This window comes from Vulpes lagopus, chromosome 4 (assembly GCF_018345385.1).
Source record: "Vulpes lagopus strain Blue_001 chromosome 4, ASM1834538v1, whole genome shotgun sequence".
Classification (NCBI taxonomy): Eukaryota; Metazoa; Chordata; class Mammalia; order Carnivora; family Canidae; genus Vulpes; species Vulpes lagopus.
In genome coordinates this window covers 95,862,566-95,879,678 of record NC_054827.1, presented here as the reverse complement: position 1 = coordinate 95,879,678, position 17,113 = coordinate 95,862,566, and the positions used below count along the sequence as shown (strand labels likewise).

Here is a 17,113-nt window from a genome sequence, read left to right as displayed (position 1 = left end):
CCCTCAAAGCAAGCCAATGGACCTAGAAACTCTGGGTTGGTCTGCAGGCCTACCAAGTGGCTTGTGACTTGTGGCGAGGGGCGATTGCTCCCCAAAAGGATTGCCCAAGCCTCTTGCTCAGGGACACAGCTCTGGATGGTCTCCAGTGTGCTGGAGGGTGCTGAGGCTACATGGAGACCCTATGGCTGTTCAGCCTGCGTAGTTCAATTTACCAGGGGGCCGAGAAAATGATTGGATCGATGATGACTCCCTCAATCTGCATTCCTTGGAAAAGCTGAACAAAATGAGTGAGAACTCCCTACCGTCGTTCTCATCAAAACTGAGGTCCAGCACATTGTCTTCCCCAGGGAAGGTAGGAGTGAGGGACAGCTTCACCTTGGTCCAGTTGCAACCACCAACACCATCTCCAACCATGGGCCTTGAGATCAGAGAGCCTGGTGGAGGACTGAGGGCCCGGAAGACATGTGCTCTCCTAGGGTGGAAGTCCTCGACTAGGTGGTGCTCCATGGCATGGCTGGGCTTTGTCGGGTTTCAGACAGCCAGCAGCCAAGCGGTAGGAGTTGTGTTAGGCAGGGTTAGGAGGTCCTCAAGAGCATCTTTGCTGGAGCAAGTCAGCCAGGCTGATGATTTAGCCAGAACTCCTGGTGGTGTGTGCAGTGACCCCTTTCAGGGTCAAGCGCCATGGATTTACAGGTGGACTCCCATCCAGGGAAGCAGCAATCTTTGCCCGAGGCCTCTGTCCCAAGTTCTCAGCTGAGAGCTGAATGGGGGTGGGGGAGGACAGGAAAGGCATCAGTTAGGGACGGTTCATTTGACAGCACCTGAATTCATCTCAGGCCAGACAAGGACAGACACATACAAACTCCCACGCACACACGAACATACACCCACACACACATACACTATGTGTTTACACAGGCATGTACACATACACTATGTGATTACACGGGCATTTAAACACACACACGCACATGACACCTGCAAGGAGGTCCAAGAGCTCATGGTGTACATTCAGGGCAGGAGTGTCAATGCTCTGCTGGCACTGGGATGAATGGGAATGGCAGAGCCCAGGGATTCCACAGGATGGGTAGGTGCGGGAAGCGGCAGCCTCCCTAAATTCGGATGGTGTTGCGAAAACCAATGGGTCAGTGCTAGATGGGCTGTGTGCGGCCCCACCACCTTTCCACATGGGCTGTGACTTACGGCATTAAGGGGCTGCCTGGCGATGGTGATGAGGGCTCTGTCAGATGGGCCCCTGGCCACTGATTTTCCGAAGAAGGGCTCTCCTGGGCGTCTACCTGTGCCTGTGAGAGGTATGCCACATTTTGCCACCCTGGCCAGCCCTCGCTTTGCCGGCTGACCTTGCAGTCCCTGACCATGCGGACCTTGCTTCCTGGACTGAGGGGCTCCTGTGTAAAGGCGTCCACCCAGGGAAGCCCTTGATTCAGTGTCTGGGGTGGCTCCTTCATGCTCTGTGGGCACAAGACTTCTCTGGGCTAGCCTGTAGTCCATGCAGGACAGTCCACAGGGACCTGATAGCAGTCAGGTGCAGCCCTGTTTCATGGCAATGGAGCTTGGCCCACGTCTTCCACTTTGTGGTAAGGGCACCAGTCCACCTTTGTGTGTGATTCTCACCTGCGATACTGTGGCCATGACCCTGCACCAGAACCACTGTGTTGGACCTGTGTCTGCCAATTGATGGGACCTGCCTTGAGTTCCACAATATGGATGCCTATGGAGAGCACGCCATGTATTGCTCATCTCTCTGAGGTTCCCAGCCCCCAACACGGGAGTCCCTTTCGAGGGCAGTGGTAACTTTCCCTGCAGCAATGAGGACTCCAGGACATGGACCTGAACACGGCAGCCTGACTGATGGCACGAGTTCCTGGAGGCCGAGAACATGATGCACAATGGTCATGGACATGCCAGTTCTCTTGGTGGTAGCCTTCCCCTGGTTCCCTCGACTGTTCATTGGCTCTCAGTGTCCTAGGGCTGTTGTGCCCACACACCAAGAGCCAAATTGTTCTGTGAGCGGGACGGGTCATGTGGCCAACCTTTGGGTGGCCCACTCACCTCAGTAGGGCTTTATGGATTCCTGAGGCATGAAGCCAGTACCTGAGGCCTGCCGACCTGCACAAATGCTCATTGCCTCACCCCATGATCACTGAGGTTTCATGCTTCGGGCCAGAACTAAAACAGCTAATGAGATGACCTAGTCCTCATTGATGTCGCTTCGATAGTCAAAAGTGAGTTTTTGGAGGAGAGTTGTTCTGCTGTGCGTTGCCAAAGGACTTTGGACATGCGGTGTCTCAGGCCTTTGCGGCCTCCCCCGAGATCAATCGTGTCATCTCGTGCCATTGTGTGCCAGAGTCTGAGGCCACGAATCCCGGGATGGGCCATGTGCTTAGCAGAGATGAACTCCAAACATGAGCACCTGAGCCACAGCCAGCCAGCCTGCCAGCCTTCCCTGCACACGCACACATGTGCACACCTGCTAATAAACCCATAGAGTCACACTGATGCACACACACTCAAACACACTCACAGAGGGCCCCTCATAAACAGACGCCTGCACATCCCCACTCATGGCGTGTGGTCTGACCAGAAACATTGTCATATTCTAACCAGGAAATTCCTAGACACACATCATGAGACAGAGGCACATCCCCTTGTGTGGGATGACGTGGGCCCGTTCCATATCACTGATGAGCAGCTAGCCCTGTGGGACAGAGGGACAGCACAGGGAGATGCAATGCTTCCCCCAGGGAACCGTGTGGAACGCTCGGGCCATCTGAGCGCCTGGGTGGGTACGTCACACATTCGCCTGATTTCTCCACACCTCCTCAGGTGCCGAGGCCTAGCTAGGCTTCCTGTTGACATGGAGAAGAAGACCTTCCTTTCCTTTCCACGGTGGTGTGGAGAGATGATGGCGGGCCTTGTGGAAGCAGAGTGGTCCAGGACGGGGAACCTGCACACGGATCACCAGAGGTAAGCTTTTGTTGTGTCAACGTGTACTGATGGCACTCGAAGGTCCTGAGATGGCCTGCGGACCTGCCAGCTGGCTTGTGCTCCTGGCCATGGACGTTGGCTCTCCAAGAGGATTGCCTATGCCTCTTGCTCAGGGGCATAGCTGTGGGTGGTCTCCAGGGTACAGGAGGGTGCTGAGGCCACGGGGAGACCCCATGAGCTGTGCAGCCTGCGTAGTTCAATTTACCAGGAGGCCGAGAAAGTGCTTGGATCGATGATGACTCCCTCCATCTGCATTCCTTGGAAAAGCTGAACAAAATGAGTGAGAACTCCCTGCCGTCGTTCTCATCGCAACTGAGGTCCAGCACCTTGTCTCCCCCAGGGAAGGAAGGAGTGAGGGACAGCTTCACCTTCGTCATGCCACACGCTTGCTTGCAACCACCACCACCACCACCACGACCACCACCACCACCACCACCACCACCACCACCACCAACACCAACACCACCATCTCCACCGAAGGGCCTTGGGATCAGAGAGCCTGGCAGAGGGCTGAGGGCCTAGAAAACGTGTGCTCTCCTTGGGTGGGAGTCCTCGACATGGTGGTCCTCCATGACATGGCTGGGCTTTGGGGGTGTCTCAGACAGCCAGCAGCCAAGTGGTAGGAGTTGCGTTCGGCGGCTTTGGCAGGGCCTTGAGAGCATCTATGTCGGAGTCCGTCGGCCAGGCCAAAGATTGAGCCAGTACTCTGGTGGTGTGTGTGGTGCCCCCCTTTCAGGGTCAGGGGCCGCCGGTGTACAGGTGGACCCCCAACCGGGCAAGGAGCAATCTCTGTCCCAGGCCTCTGTTCCGCGTTCTCAGCTGAGTGCTGAACAGGGTTGCGGGAGGACAGGAAAGACACCAGATGGGTTCGGTGCTTTTGACAGAGCCCTAATTCATCTGAGGCCAGACAAGGACGGAGACACAGTACTCGCACGCACACACGAATACACATAAAACATACAGAAGCACATATCCAGTCACACACACGCTCACCACTCGAAGTCCCATGCACAGGCATGCAAACACACACGCACACAGGCGCGCACACACACGCCAGGAAGTCCAGCGGAGCTCATGGTGTACGTTCAAGGCAGGAGTGTAGAAGCTTTGCTGGCCACTGGGAAGAATGGGAATGGCAGGGCCAAGGGCGTCTGGAGGACACGTGGGTGCGGGCAGGTCTGCTGGCGGCCTCCCTACACCTGGATGCTGTTAGGAAAGCCAACGGGTCAGAGGTTCGTGGGCTGTTTGCGGCCCCACCACCTTCCCCCGTGGGCCTTGATTTACGGTCTTAAGGGGCCGCCTGGCGATGGTGCCGAGGGCTCTGTCCGACCCGCCCCAGGCCACTACTTCCCCAAAGAAGGGCTCTCCTGGGTGTCTACCCTGTGCCTGTGCTGGCCTTGCCGGCCATTGCCACCCTGGTTGTCCCTCCCTTTGCCAGCTGGGCTTGCAGACTCTGGCCATGCAGACCTTGCCTCCTGAGCCGCCGGGCTCCTGCGTAAAGACATCCACCCAGGCCAGCTCTTGATCAGCATCCGGACTGGCTCCTCCCTGCTCTGTGGGCACAAGACTTCTGTGGGCTAGGCTGCAGACCGTGCAGGACAGGCCACAGGCACCGGACAGTAGTCAGGCGGAGCCTCTTGTCAAGGCTGTGGGGCTTGGCCTTGTCCTCCTCGTCGTGGGAAGGCACTGTTTCTCCTTTGTGTGTGCCTGTCACCTATAGTAATGTGGCCATGCCCCTGCACCAGAGTCTAAACACCACCTGTGTTTAGCCTGTCTCTGCCAATGGACAGGCCCTACCTTGAGTCCCACAATATAGATGCCTGTGAAGACCATGCCACGTGTTGCTGTTCTTGCTGAGGATCCCGGCCCCCGACGTGGGAGTCCCGTTCGAGGGCAGTGGTGACTTTCCGTGCAGTGATGAGGACTCAGGACACGGACCCGGATGCGGCAGCCTGACTCATGGCAGGTGTTCCCAGAAGCCGAGCCCGTGAAGCACAATGGTTGTTGCGATGCCGGTTCCCTTGTCAGTAGCGCACCCCCGCTTCAGTCGGCTGTTCTTGGGCTGTCAGTGTAGCATGGGCACCACTTGCCTAGGGCTGTTCTGCCCACACGCCAAGAGCAAATAGTCATGTGTGTGGGACCAGTCGCCTGTCCGACCTTCGTGTGGCCACCTCTTCTCATAGGGCTTCGTGAAGGCCTGAGGCGTGCATCCATTTCCTGAGGCCTGCTGCCCTCACAGGGCTCGTTGCCTTTCCCCGGGGTGGCTGAGGTTTCATGCTGCGCCCGGACCCGGCTCAGCTAATGGGGCGACGTAATCCACATCGACATGGCTTCGATGGTCCATAGTGTGTCTTTGGAGGAGAGTCCTTGTGCTGTGCTTTGCCAGAGGGCTTCGGGCACGTGGTGTCTCAGGGCTTTGCGACGTCCCGTGAGGTCAGTCACGTCATGTCACGCTATTACGTGCCAGGGTCTGAGGCCATGGATCCCCGGATTGCCCATGTACTTTGCGCTGATGAACTCTAAACGTTAGCTCCTGAGCCACGGATGGCCTGCCTGCCAGCCTGCCAGCCTGCCAGCCTGGCCTGCACACGCACACATGTGCACAGCTTCTTGCTAATAAACCCATAGAGTCACACTGATGCACACACACTGAAACACACCCACAGAGGGCCCCACACAAACAGACGCCTGCACATCCCCACTCATGGCGTGTGGTCTGACCAGAAACATTGTCATATTCTAACCAGGAAATTCCTAGACACACATCATGAGACAGAGGCACATCCCCTTGTGTGGGATGACGTGGGCCCGTTCCATATCACTGATGAGCAGCTAGCCCTGTGGGACAGAGGGACAGCACAGGGAGATGCAATGCTTCCCCCAGGGAACCGTGTGGAACGCTCGGGCCATCTGAGCGCCTGGGTGGGTACGTCACACATTCGCCTGATTTCTCCACACCTCCTCAGGTGCCGAGGCCTAGCTAGGCTTCCTGTTGACATGGAGAAGAAGACCTTCCTTTCCTTTCCACGGTGGTGTGGAGAGATGATGGCGGGCCTTGTGGAAGCAGAGTGGTCCAGGACGGGGAACCTGCACACGGATCACCAGAGGTAAGCTTTTGTTGTGTCAACGTGTACTGATGGCACTCGAAGGTCCTGAGATGGCCTGCGGACCTGCCAGCTGGCTTGTGCTCCTGGCCATGGACGTTGGCTCTCCAAGAGGATTGCCTATGCCTCTTGCTCAGGGGCATAGCTGTGGGTGGTCTCCAGGGTACAGGAGGGTGCTGAGGCCACGGGGAGACCCCATGAGCTGTGCAGCCTGCGTAGTTCAATTTACCAGGAGGCCGAGAAAGTGCTTGGATCGATGATGACTCCCTCCATCTGCATTCCTTGGAAAAGCTGAACAAAATGAGTGAGAACTCCCTGCCGTCGTTCTCATCGCAACTGAGGTCCAGCACCTTGTCTCCCCCAGGGAAGGAAGGAGTGAGGGACAGCTTCACCTTCGTCATGCCACACGCTTGCTTGCAACCACCACCACCACCACCACGACCACCACCACCACCACCACCACCACCACCACCAACACCAACACCACCATCTCCACCGAAGGGCCTTGGGATCAGAGAGCCTGGCAGAGGGCTGAGGGCCTAGAAAACGTGTGCTCTCCTTGGGTGGGAGTCCTCGACATGGTGGTCCTCCATGACATGGCTGGGCTTTGGGGGTGTCTCAGACAGCCAGCAGCCAAGTGGTAGGAGTTGCGTTCGGCGGCTTTGGCAGGGCCTTGAGAGCATCTATGTCGGAGTCCGTCGGCCAGGCCAAAGATTGAGCCAGTACTCTGGTGGTGTGTGTGGTGCCCCCCTTTCAGGGTCAGGGGCCGCCGGTGTACAGGTGGACCCCCAACCGGGCAAGGAGCAATCTCTGTCCCAGGCCTCTGTTCCGCGTTCTCAGCTGAGTGCTGAACAGGGTTGCGGGAGGACAGGAAAGACACCAGATGGGTTCGGTGCTTTTGACAGAGCCCTAATTCATCTGAGGCCAGACAAGGACGGAGATACAGTACTCGCACGCACACACGAATACACATAAAACATACAGAAGCACATATCCAGTCACACACACGCTCACCACTCGAAGTCCCATGCACAGGCATGCAAACACACACGCACACAGGCGCGCACACACACACGCCAGGAAGTCCAGCGAGCTCATGGTGTACGTTCAAGGCAGGAGTGTAGAAGCTTCGCTGGCCACTGGGAAGAATGGGAATGGCAGGGCCAAGGGCGTCTGGAGGACACGTGGGTGCGGGCAGGTCTGCTGGCGGCCTCCCTACACCTGGATGCTGTTAGGAAAGCCAACGGGTCAGAGGTTCGTGGGCTGTTTGCGGCCCCACCACCTTCCCCCGTGGGCCTTGATTTACGGCCTTAAGGGGCCGCCTGGCGATGGTGCCGAGGGCTCTGTCCGACCCGCCCCAGGCCACTACTTCCCCAAAGAAGGGCTCTCCTGGGTGTCTACCCTGTGCCTGTGCTGGCCTTGCCGGCCATTGCCACCCTGGTTGTCCCTCCCTTTGCCAGCTGGGCTTGCAGACTCTGGCCATGCAGACCTTGCCTCCTGGGCCTGCCGGGCTCCTGCGTAAAGACATCCACCCAGGGCAGCCCTTGATCAGCATCCGGATTGGCTCCTTCCTGCTCTGTGGACACAAGACTTCTGTGGGCTAGGCTGCAGACCGTGCAGGACAGGCCACAGGCACCAGACAGTAGTCAGGCGGAGCCTCTTGTCAAGGCTGTGGGGCTTGGCCTTGTCCTCCTCGTCGTGGGAAGGCACTGTTTCTCCTTTGTGTGTGCCTGTCACCTATAGTAATGTGGCCATGCCCCTGCACCAGAGTCTAAACACCACCTGTGTTTAGCCTGTCTCTGCCAATGGACAGGCCCTACCTTGAGTCCCACAATATAGATGCCTGTGAAGACCATGCCACGTGTTGCTGTTCTTGCTGAGGATCCCGTCCCCCGACGTGGGAGTCCCGTTCGAGGGCAGTGGTGACTTTCCGTGCAGTGATGAGGACTCAGGACACGGACCCGGATGCGGCAGCCTGACTCATGGCAGGTGTTCCCAGAGGCCGAGCCCGTGAAGCACAATGGTTGTTGCGATGCCGGTTCCCTTGTCAGTAGCGCACCCCCGCTTCAGTCGGCTGTTCTTGGGCTGTCAGTGTAGCATGGGCACCACTTGCCTAGGGCTGTTCTGCCCACACGCCAAGAGCAAATAGTCATGTGTGTGGGACCAGTCGCCTGTCCGACCTTCGTGTGGCCACCTCTTCTCATAGGGCTTCGTGAAGGCCTGAGGCGTGCATCCATTTCCTGAGGCCTGCTGCCCTCACAGGGCTCGTTGCCTTTCCCCGGGGTGGCTGAGGTTTCATGCTGCGCCCGGACCCGGCTCAGCTAATGGGGCGACGTAATCCACATCGACATGGCTTCGATGGTCCATAGTGTGTCTTTGGAGGAGAGTCCTTGTGCTGTGCTTTGCCAGAGGGCTTCGGGCACGTGGTGTCTCAGGGCTTTTCGATGTCCCGTGAGGTCAGTCACGTCATGTCACGCTATTACTTGCCAGGGTCTGAGGCCATGGATCCCCGGAATGCCCATGAATTTTGCGCTGATGAACTCTAAACGTTAGCTCCTGAGCCACGGATGGCCTGCCTGCCAGCCTGCCTCAGCCTGGCCTTCACACGCACACATGTGCACAGCTTCTTGCTAATAAACCCATAGAGTCACACTGATGCACACACACTGAAACACACCCACAGAGGGCCCCACACAAACAGACGCCTGCACATCCCCACTCATGGCGTGTGGTCTGACCAGAAACATTGTCATATTCTAACCAGGAAATTCCTAGACACACATCATGAGACAGAGGCACATCCCCTTGTGTGGGATGACGTGGGCCCGTTCCATATCACTGATGAGCAGCTAGCCCTGTGGGACAGAGGGACAGCACAGGGAGATGCAATGCTTCCCCCAGGGAACCGTGTGGAACGCTCGGGCCATCTGAGCGCCTGGGTGGGTACGTCACACATTCGCCTGATTTCTCCACACCTCCTCAGGTGCCGAGGCCTAGCTAGGCTTCCTGTTGACATGGAGAAGAAGACCTTCCTTTCCTTTCCACGGTGGTGTGGAGAGATGATGGCGGGCCTTGTGGAAGCAGAGTGGTCCAGGACGGGGAACCTGCACACGGATCACCAGAGGTAAGCTTTTGTTGTGTCAACGTGTACTGATGGCACTCGAAGGTCCTGAGATGGCCTGCGGACCTGCCAGCTGGCTTGTGCTCCTGGCCATGGACGTTGGCTCTCCAAGAGGATTGCCTATGCCTCTTGCTCAGGGGCATAGCTGTGGGTGGTCTCCAGGGTACAGGAGGGTGCTGAGGCCACGGGGAGACCCCATGAGCTGTTCAGCCTGCGTAGTTCAATTTACCTAGGAGGCCAAGAAAGTGCTTGGATCGATGATGACTCCCTCAATCTGCATTCCTTGGAAAAGCTGAACAAAATGAGTGAGAACTCCCTGCCGTCGTTCTCATCGCAACTGAGGTCCAGCACCTTCTCTCCCCCAGAGAAGGAAGGAGTGAGGGACAGCTTCACCTTCGTCGTGCCACACGCTTGCTTGCAACCACCACCACCACCACCACGACCACCACCACCACCACCACCACCACCACCACCACCACCAACACCACCATCTCCACCGAAGGGCCTTGGGATCAGAGAGCCTGGCAGAGGGCTGAGGGCCTAGAAAACGTGTGCTCTCCTTGGGTGGGAGTCCTCGACATGGTGGTCCTCCATGACATGGCTGGGCTTTGGGGGTGTCTCAGACAGCCAGCAGCCAAGTGGTAGGAGTTGCGTTAGGCGGCTTTGGCAGGGCCTTGAGAGCATCTATGTCGGAGTCCGTCGGCCAGGCCAAAGATTGAGCCAGTACTCCTGGTGGTGTGTGTGGTGCCCCCCTTGCAGGGTCAGGGGCCGCCGGTGTACAGGTGGACCCCCGACCGGGCAAGGAGCAATCTCTGTCCCAGGCCTCTGTTCCGCGTTCTCAGCTGAGTGCTGAACAGGGTTGCGGGAGGACAGGAAAGACACCAGATGGGTTCGTTGCTTTTGACAGAGCCCTAATTCATCTGAGGCCAGACAAGGACGGAGATACAGTACTCGCACGCACACACGAATAAACATAAAACATACAGAAGCACATATACAGTCACACACACGCTCACCACTCGAAGTCCCATGCACAGGCATGCAAACACACACACACACACACTCGCGCGCACACACACACACACACGCCAGGAAGTCCAGCCGAGCTCATGGTGTACGTTCAGGGCAGGAGTGTAGAAGCTTCGCTGGCCACTGGGAAGAATGGGAATGGCAGGGCCAAGGGCATCTGGAGGACACCTGGGTGCGGGCAGGTCTGCTGGCGGCCTCCCTACACCTGGAAGCTGTTAGGAAAGCCAACGGATCAGAGGTTCGTGGGCTGTTTGCGGCCCCACCACTTTCCCCCGTGGGCCTTGATTTACGGCCTTAAGGGGCCGCCTGGCGATGGTGCCGAGGGCTCTGTCCGACCCGCCCCAGGCCACTACTTCCCCAAAGAAGGGCTCTCCTGGGTGTCTACCCTGTGCCTGTGCTGGCCTTGCCGGCCATTGCCACCCTGGTTGTCCCTCCCTTTGCCAGCTGGGCTTGCAGACTCTGGCCATGCAGACCTTGCCTCCTGGGCTGCCGGGCTCCTGCGAAAAGACAACCACCCAGGGCAGCCCTTGATCAGCATCCGGACTGGCTCCTCCCTGCTCTGTGGGCACAAGACTTCTGTGGGCTAGGCTGCAGACCGTGCAGGACAGGCCACAGGCACCAGACAGTAATCCGGCGGAGCCTCTTCTCAAGGCTGTGGGGCTTGGCCTTGTCCTCCTCGTCGTGGGAAGGCACTGTTTCTCCTTTGTGTGTGCCTGTCACCTATAGTAATGTGGCCATGCCCCTGCACCAGAGTCTAAACACCACCTGTGTTTAGCCTGTCTCTGCCAATGGACAGGCCCTACCTTGAGTCCCACAATATAGATGCCTGTGAAGACCATGCCACGTGTTGCTGTTCTTGCTGAGGATCCCGGCCCCCGACGTGGGAGTCCCGTTCGAGGGCAGTGGTGACTTTCCGTGCAGTGATGAGGACTCAGGACATGGACCCGGATGCGGCAGCCTGACTCATGGCAGGTGTTCCCAGAGGCCGAGCCCGTGAAGCACAATGGTTGTTGCGATGCCGGTTCCCTTGTCAGTAGCGCACCCCGCTTCAGTCGGCTGTTCTTGGGCTCTCAGTGTAGCATGGGCACCACTTGCCTAGGGCTGTTCTGCCCACACGCCAAGAGCAAATAGTCGTGTGTGGGACCAGTCGCCTGTCCGACCTTCGTGTGGTCACCTCTTCTCATAGGGCTTCGTGAAGACCTGAGGCGTGCATCCATTTCCTGAGGCCTGCTGCCCTCACTGGGTTCGTTGCAATTCCCCGGGGTGGCTGAGGTTTCATGCTGCGCCCGGACCCGGCTCAGCTAATGGGGCGACGTAATCCACATGGACATGGCTTCGATGGTCAATAGTGTGTTTTTGGAGGAGAGTCCTTGTGCTGTGCTTTGCCAGAGGGCTTCGGGCACGTGGTGTCTCAGGGCTTTGCGACGTCCCGTGACGTCAGTCACGTCATGTCACGCTATTACTTGCCAGGGTCTGAGGCCATGGATCCCCGGATTGCCCATGTACTTTGCGCTGATGAACTCTAAACGTTAGCTCCTGAGCCACGAATGGCCAGCCTGACAGCCTGTCAGCCGGGCCTTCACACGCACACATGTGCACAGCTTCTTGCTAATAAACCCATAGAGTCACACTGATGCACACACACTGAAACACACCCACAGAGGGCCCCACACAAACAGACGCCTGCACATCCCCACTCATGGCGTGTGGTCTGACCAGAAACATTGTCATATTCTAACCAGGAAATTCCTAGACACACATCATGAGACAGAGGCACATCCCCTTGTGTGGGATGACGTGGGCCCGTTCCATATCACTGATGAGCAGCTAGCCCTGTGGGACAGAGGGACAGCACAGGGAGATGCAATGCTTCCCCCAGGGAACCGCTTGGAACGCTCGGGCCATCTGAGCGCCTGGGTGGGTACGTCACACATTCGCCTGATTTCTCCACACCTCCTCAGGTGCCGAGGCCTAGCTAGGCTTCCTGTTGACATGGAGAAGAAGACCTTCCTTTCCTTTCCACGGTGGTGTGGAGAGATGATGGCGGGCCTTGTGGAAGCAGAGTGGTCCAGGACGGGGAACCTGCACACGGATCACCAGAGGTAAGCTTTTGTTGTGTCAACGTGTACTGATGGCACTCGAAGGTCTGAGATGGCCTGCGGACCTGCCAGCTGGCTTGTGCTCCTGGCCATGGACGTTGGCTCTCCAAGAGGATTGCCTATGCCTCTTGCTCAGGGGCATAGCTGTGGGTGGTCTCCAGGGTACAGGAGGGTGCTGAGGCCACGGGGAGACCCCATGAGCTGTTCAGCCTGCGTAGTTCAATTTACCAGGAGGCCGAGAAAGTGCTTGGATCGATGATGACTCCCTCCATCTGCATTCCTTGGAAAAGCTGAACAAAATGAGTGAGAACTCCCTGCCGTCGTTCTCATCGCAACTGAGGTCCAGCACCTTCTCTCCCCCAGAGAAGGAAGGAGTGAGGGACAGCTTCACCTTCGTCGTGCCACACGCTTGCTTGCAACCACCACCACCACCACCACGACCACCACCACCACCACCACCACCACCACCACCAACACCAACACCACCATCTCCACCGAAGGGCCTTGGGATCAGAGAGCCTGGCGGAGGGCTGAGGGCCTAGAAAACGTGTGCTCTCCTTGGGTGGGAGTCCTCGACATGGTGGTCCTCCATGACATGGCTGGGCTTTGGGGGTGTCTCAGACAGCCAGCAGCCAAGTGGTAGGAGTTGCGTTAGGCGGCTTTGGCAGGGCCTTGAGAGCATCTATGTCGGAGTCCGTCGGCCAGGCCAAAGATTGAGCCAGTACTCCTGGTGGTGTGTGGTGCCCCCCTTGCAGGGTCAGGGGCCGCCGGTGTACAGGTGGACCCCCGACCGGGCAAGGAGCAATCTCTGTCCCAGGCCTCTGTTCCGCGTTCTCAGCTGAGTGCTGAACAGGGTTGCGGGAGGACAGGAAAGACACCAGATGGGTTCGTTGCTTTTGACAGAGCCCTAATTCATCTGAGGCCAGACAAGGACGGAGACACAGTACTCGCACGCACACACGAATACACATAAAACATACAGAAGCACATATCCAGTCACACACACGCTCACCACTCGAAGTCCCATGCACAGGCATTGAAACACACACACACACACACACGCGCGCGCACACACACGCCAGGAAGTCCAGCGGAGCTCATAGTGTACGTTCAGGGCAGGAGTGTAGAAGCTTTGCTGGCCACTGGGAAGAATGGGAATGGCAGGGCCAAGGGCGTCTGGAGGACACGTGGGTGCGGGCAGGTCTGCTGGCGGCCTCCCTACACCTGGATGCTGTTAGGAAAGCCAACGGGTCAGAGGTTCGTGGGCTGTTTGCGGCCCCACCACCTTCCCCCGTGGGCCTTGATTTACGGCCTTAAGGGGCCGCCTGGCGATGGTGCCGAGGGCTCTGTCCGACCCGCCCCAGGCCACTACTTCCCCAAAGAAGGGCTCTCCTGGGTGTCTACCCTGTGCCTGTGCTGGCCTTGCCGGCCATTGCCACCCTGGTTGTCCCTCCCTTTGCCAGCTGGGCTTGCAGACTCTGGCCATGCAGAACTTGCCTCCTGGGCTGCCGGGCTCCTGCGTAAAGACATCTACCCCAGGCAGCTCTTGATCAGCATCCGGACTGGCTCTTCCCTGCTCTGTGGGCACAAGACTTCTGTGGGCTAGGCTGCGGACCGTGCAGGACAGGCCACAGGCACCGGACAGTAGTCAGGCGGAGCCTCTTGTCAAGGCTGTGGAGCTTGGCCTTGTCTTCCTCGTCGTGGGAAGGCACTGTTTCTCCTTTGTGTGTGCCTGTCACCTATAGTAATGTGGCCATGCCCCTGCACCAGAGTCTAAACACCACCTGTGTTTAGCCTGTCTCTGCCAATGGACAGGCCCTACCTTGAGTCCCACAATATAGATGCCTGTGAAGACCATGCCACGTGTTGCTGTTCTTGCTGAGGATCCCGTCCCCCGACGTGGGAGTCCCGTTCGAGGGCAGTGGTGACTTTCCGTGCAGTGATGAGGACTCAGGACATGGACCCGGATGCGGCAGCCTGACTCATGGCAGGTGTTCCCAGAGGCCGAGCCCGTGAAGCACAATGGTTGTTGCGATGCCGGTTCCCTTGTCAGTAGCGCACCCCCGCTTCAGTCGGCTGTTCTTGGGCTCTCAGTGTAGCATGGGCACCACTTGCCTAGGGCTGTTCTGCCCACACGCCAAGAGCAAATAGTCATGTGTGTGGGACCAGTCGCCTGTCCGACCTTCGTGTGGCCACCTCTTCTCATAGGGCTTCGTGAAGGCCTGAGGCGTGCATCCATTTCCTGAGGCCTGCTGCCCTCACAGGGCTCGTTGCCTTTCCCCGGGGTGGCTGAGGTTTCATGCTGCGCCCGGACCCGGCTCAGCTAATGGGGCGACGTAATCCACATCGACATGGCTTCGATGGTCGATAGTGTGTCTTTGGAGGAGAGTCCTTGTGCTGTGCTTTGCCAGAGGGCTTCGGGCACGTGGTGTCTCAGGGCTTTGCGACGTCCCGTGAGGTCAGTCACGTCATGTCACGCTATTACGTGCCAGGGTCTGAGGCCATGGATCCCCGGATTGCCCATGTACTTTGCGCTGATGAACTCTAAACGTTAGCTCCTGAGCCACGGATGGCCAGCCTGCCAGCCTGCCAGCCTGGCCTGCACACGCACACATGTGCACAGCTTCTTCCTAATAAACCCATAGAGTCACACTGATGCACACACACTGAAACACACCCACAGAGGGCCCCACACAAACAGACGCCTGCACATCCCCACTCATGGCGTGTGGTCTGACCAGAAACATTGTCATATTCTAACCAGGAAATTCCTAGACACACATCATGAGACAGAGGCACATCCCCTTGTGTGGGATGACGTGGGCCCGTTCCATATCACTGATGAGCAGCTAGCCCTGTGGGACAGAGGGACAGCACAGGGAGATGCAATGCTTCCCCCAGGGAACCGTGTGGAACGCTCGGGCCATCTGAGCGCCTGGGTGGGTACGTCACACATTCGCCTGATTTCTCCACACCTCCTCAGGTGCCGAGGCCTAGCTAGGCTTCCTGTTGACATGGAGAAGAAGACCTTCCTTTCCTTTCCACGGTGGTGTGGAGAGATGATGGCGGGCCTTGTGGAAGCAGAGTGGTCCAGGACGGGGAACCTGCACACGGATCACCAGAGGTAAGCTTTTGTTGTGTCAACGTGTACTGATGGCACTCGAAGGTCCTGAGATGGCCTGCGGACCTGCCAGCTGGCTTGTGCTCCTGGCCATGGACGTTGGCTCTCCAAGAGGATTGCCTATGCCTCTTGCTCAGGGGCATAGCTGTGGGTGGTCTCCAGGGTACAGGAGGGTGCTGAGGCCACGGGGAGACCCCATGAGCTGTTCAGCCTGCGTAGTTCAATTTACCAGGAGGCCGAGAAAGTGCTTGGATCGATGATGACTCCCTCAATCTGCATTCCTTGGAAAAGCTGAACAAAATGAGTGAGAACTCCCTGCCGTCGTTCTCATCGCAACTGAGGTCCAGCACCTTCTCTCCCCCAGAGAAGGAAGGAGTGAGGGACAGCTTCACCTTCGTCGTGCCACACGCTTGCTTGCAACCACCACCACCACCACCACGACCACCACCACCACCACCACCACCACCACCACCACCACCAACACCACCATCTCCACCGAAGGGCCTTGGGATCAGAGAGCCTGGCGGAGGGCTGAGGGCCTAGAAAACGTGTGCTCTCCTTGGGTGGGAGTCCTCGACATGGTGGTCCTCCATGACATGGCTGGGCTTTGGGGGTGTCTCAGACAGCCAGCAGCCAAGTGGTAGGAGTTGCGTTAGGCGGCTTTGGCAGGGCCTTGAGAGCATCTATGTCGGAGTCCGTCGGCCAGGCCAAAGATTGAGCCAGTACTCCTGGTGGTGTGTGGTGCCCCCCTTGCAGGGTCAGGGGCCGCCGGTGTACAGGTGGACCCCCGACCGGGCAAGGAGCAATCTCTGTCCCAGGCCTCTGTTCCGCGTTCTCAGCTGAGTGCTGAACAGGGTTGCGGGAGGACAGGAAAGACACCAGATGGGTTCGTTGCTTTTGACAGAGCCCTAATTCATCTGAGGCCAGACAAGGACGGAGACACAGTACTCGCACGCACGCACGAATACACATAAAACATACAGAAGCACATATACAGTCACACACACGCTCACCACTCGAAGTCCCATGCACAGGCATGCAAACACACACACACACACACACACGCGCGCACACACACACACACGCCAGGAAGTCCAGCCGAGCTCATGGTGTACGTTCAGGGCAGGAGTGTAGAAGCTTCGCTGGCCACTGGGAAGAATGGGAATGGCAGGGCCAAGGGCGTCTGGAGGACACGTGGGTGCGGGCAGGTCTGCTGGCGGCCTCCCTACACCTGGATGCTGTTAGGAAAGCCAACGGATCAGAGGTTCGTGGGCTGTTTGCGGCCCCACCACCTTCCCCCGTGGGCCTTGATTTACGGCCTTAAGGGGCCGCCTGGCGATGGTGCCGAGGGCTCTGTCCGACCCGCCCCAGGCAACTACTTCCCCAAAGAAGGGCTCTCCTGGGTGTCTACCCTGTGCCTGTGCTGGCCTTGCCGGCCATTGCCACCCTGGTTGTCCCTCCCTTTGCCAGCTGGGCTTGCAGACTCTGGCCATGCAGACCTTGCCTCCTGGGCTGCCGGGCTCCTGCGTAAAGACATCCACCCAGGGCAGCCCTTGATCAGCATCCGGACTGGCTCCTCCCTGCTCTGTGGGCACAAGACTTCTGTGGGCTAGGCTGCAGACCGTGCAGG

The 17,113-nt window shown here is 58.1% G+C and overlaps 1 protein-coding gene and 6 non-coding genes across 14 annotated transcripts in view; all 7 read left to right on the top strand.

Moving 5' to 3' along the window:
* The first annotated feature begins 233 nt into the window (after positions 1-233).
* LOC121490258 lies at positions 234-328 on the top strand. Its single transcript, XR_005987579.1, has one exon. It is a non-coding gene; the product is annotated as a small nucleolar RNA SNORD116 (small nucleolar RNA).
* Positions 329-2,576: 2,248 nt separating this feature from the next.
* Positions 2,577-17,113, top strand: part of LOC121489987 — an 88,679-nt gene continuing 74,142 nt past the window's right edge. For 6 of the 8 annotated variants that reach the window (XM_041753491.1, XM_041753495.1, XM_041753493.1 and 3 more), the window contains exons 1-5: positions 2,577-2,988; positions 5,976-6,116; positions 9,097-9,237; positions 12,225-12,365; positions 15,346-15,486. In XM_041753491.1, coding sequence (XP_041609425.1) covers positions 2,753-2,988; positions 5,976-6,116; positions 9,097-9,237; positions 12,225-12,365; positions 15,346-15,486 — 800 coding nt within the window. In that variant the 5' untranslated portion in view covers positions 2,577-2,752. Of the gene's footprint in view, positions 2,989-4,825; positions 4,972-5,975; positions 6,117-7,952; positions 8,099-9,096; positions 9,238-12,224; positions 12,366-15,345; positions 15,487-17,113 lie in introns of all 8 variants that reach the window. The other 2 variants (XM_041753498.1, XM_041753497.1) reach the window with 2 other exon arrangements.
* Positions 3,236-3,330, top strand: LOC121490264. Its single transcript, XR_005987585.1, has one exon. It is a non-coding gene; the product is annotated as a small nucleolar RNA SNORD116 (small nucleolar RNA).
* Positions 6,364-6,458, top strand: LOC121490263. The gene has a single exon (XR_005987584.1). It is a non-coding gene; the product is annotated as a small nucleolar RNA SNORD116 (small nucleolar RNA).
* Positions 9,486-9,580, top strand: LOC121490260. The gene has a single exon (XR_005987581.1). It is a non-coding gene; the product is annotated as a small nucleolar RNA SNORD116 (small nucleolar RNA).
* Positions 12,612-12,706, top strand: LOC121490262. Its single transcript, XR_005987583.1, has one exon. It is a non-coding gene; the product is annotated as a small nucleolar RNA SNORD116 (small nucleolar RNA).
* On the top strand, positions 15,734-15,828 carry LOC121490259. Its single transcript, XR_005987580.1, has one exon. It is a non-coding gene; the product is annotated as a small nucleolar RNA SNORD116 (small nucleolar RNA).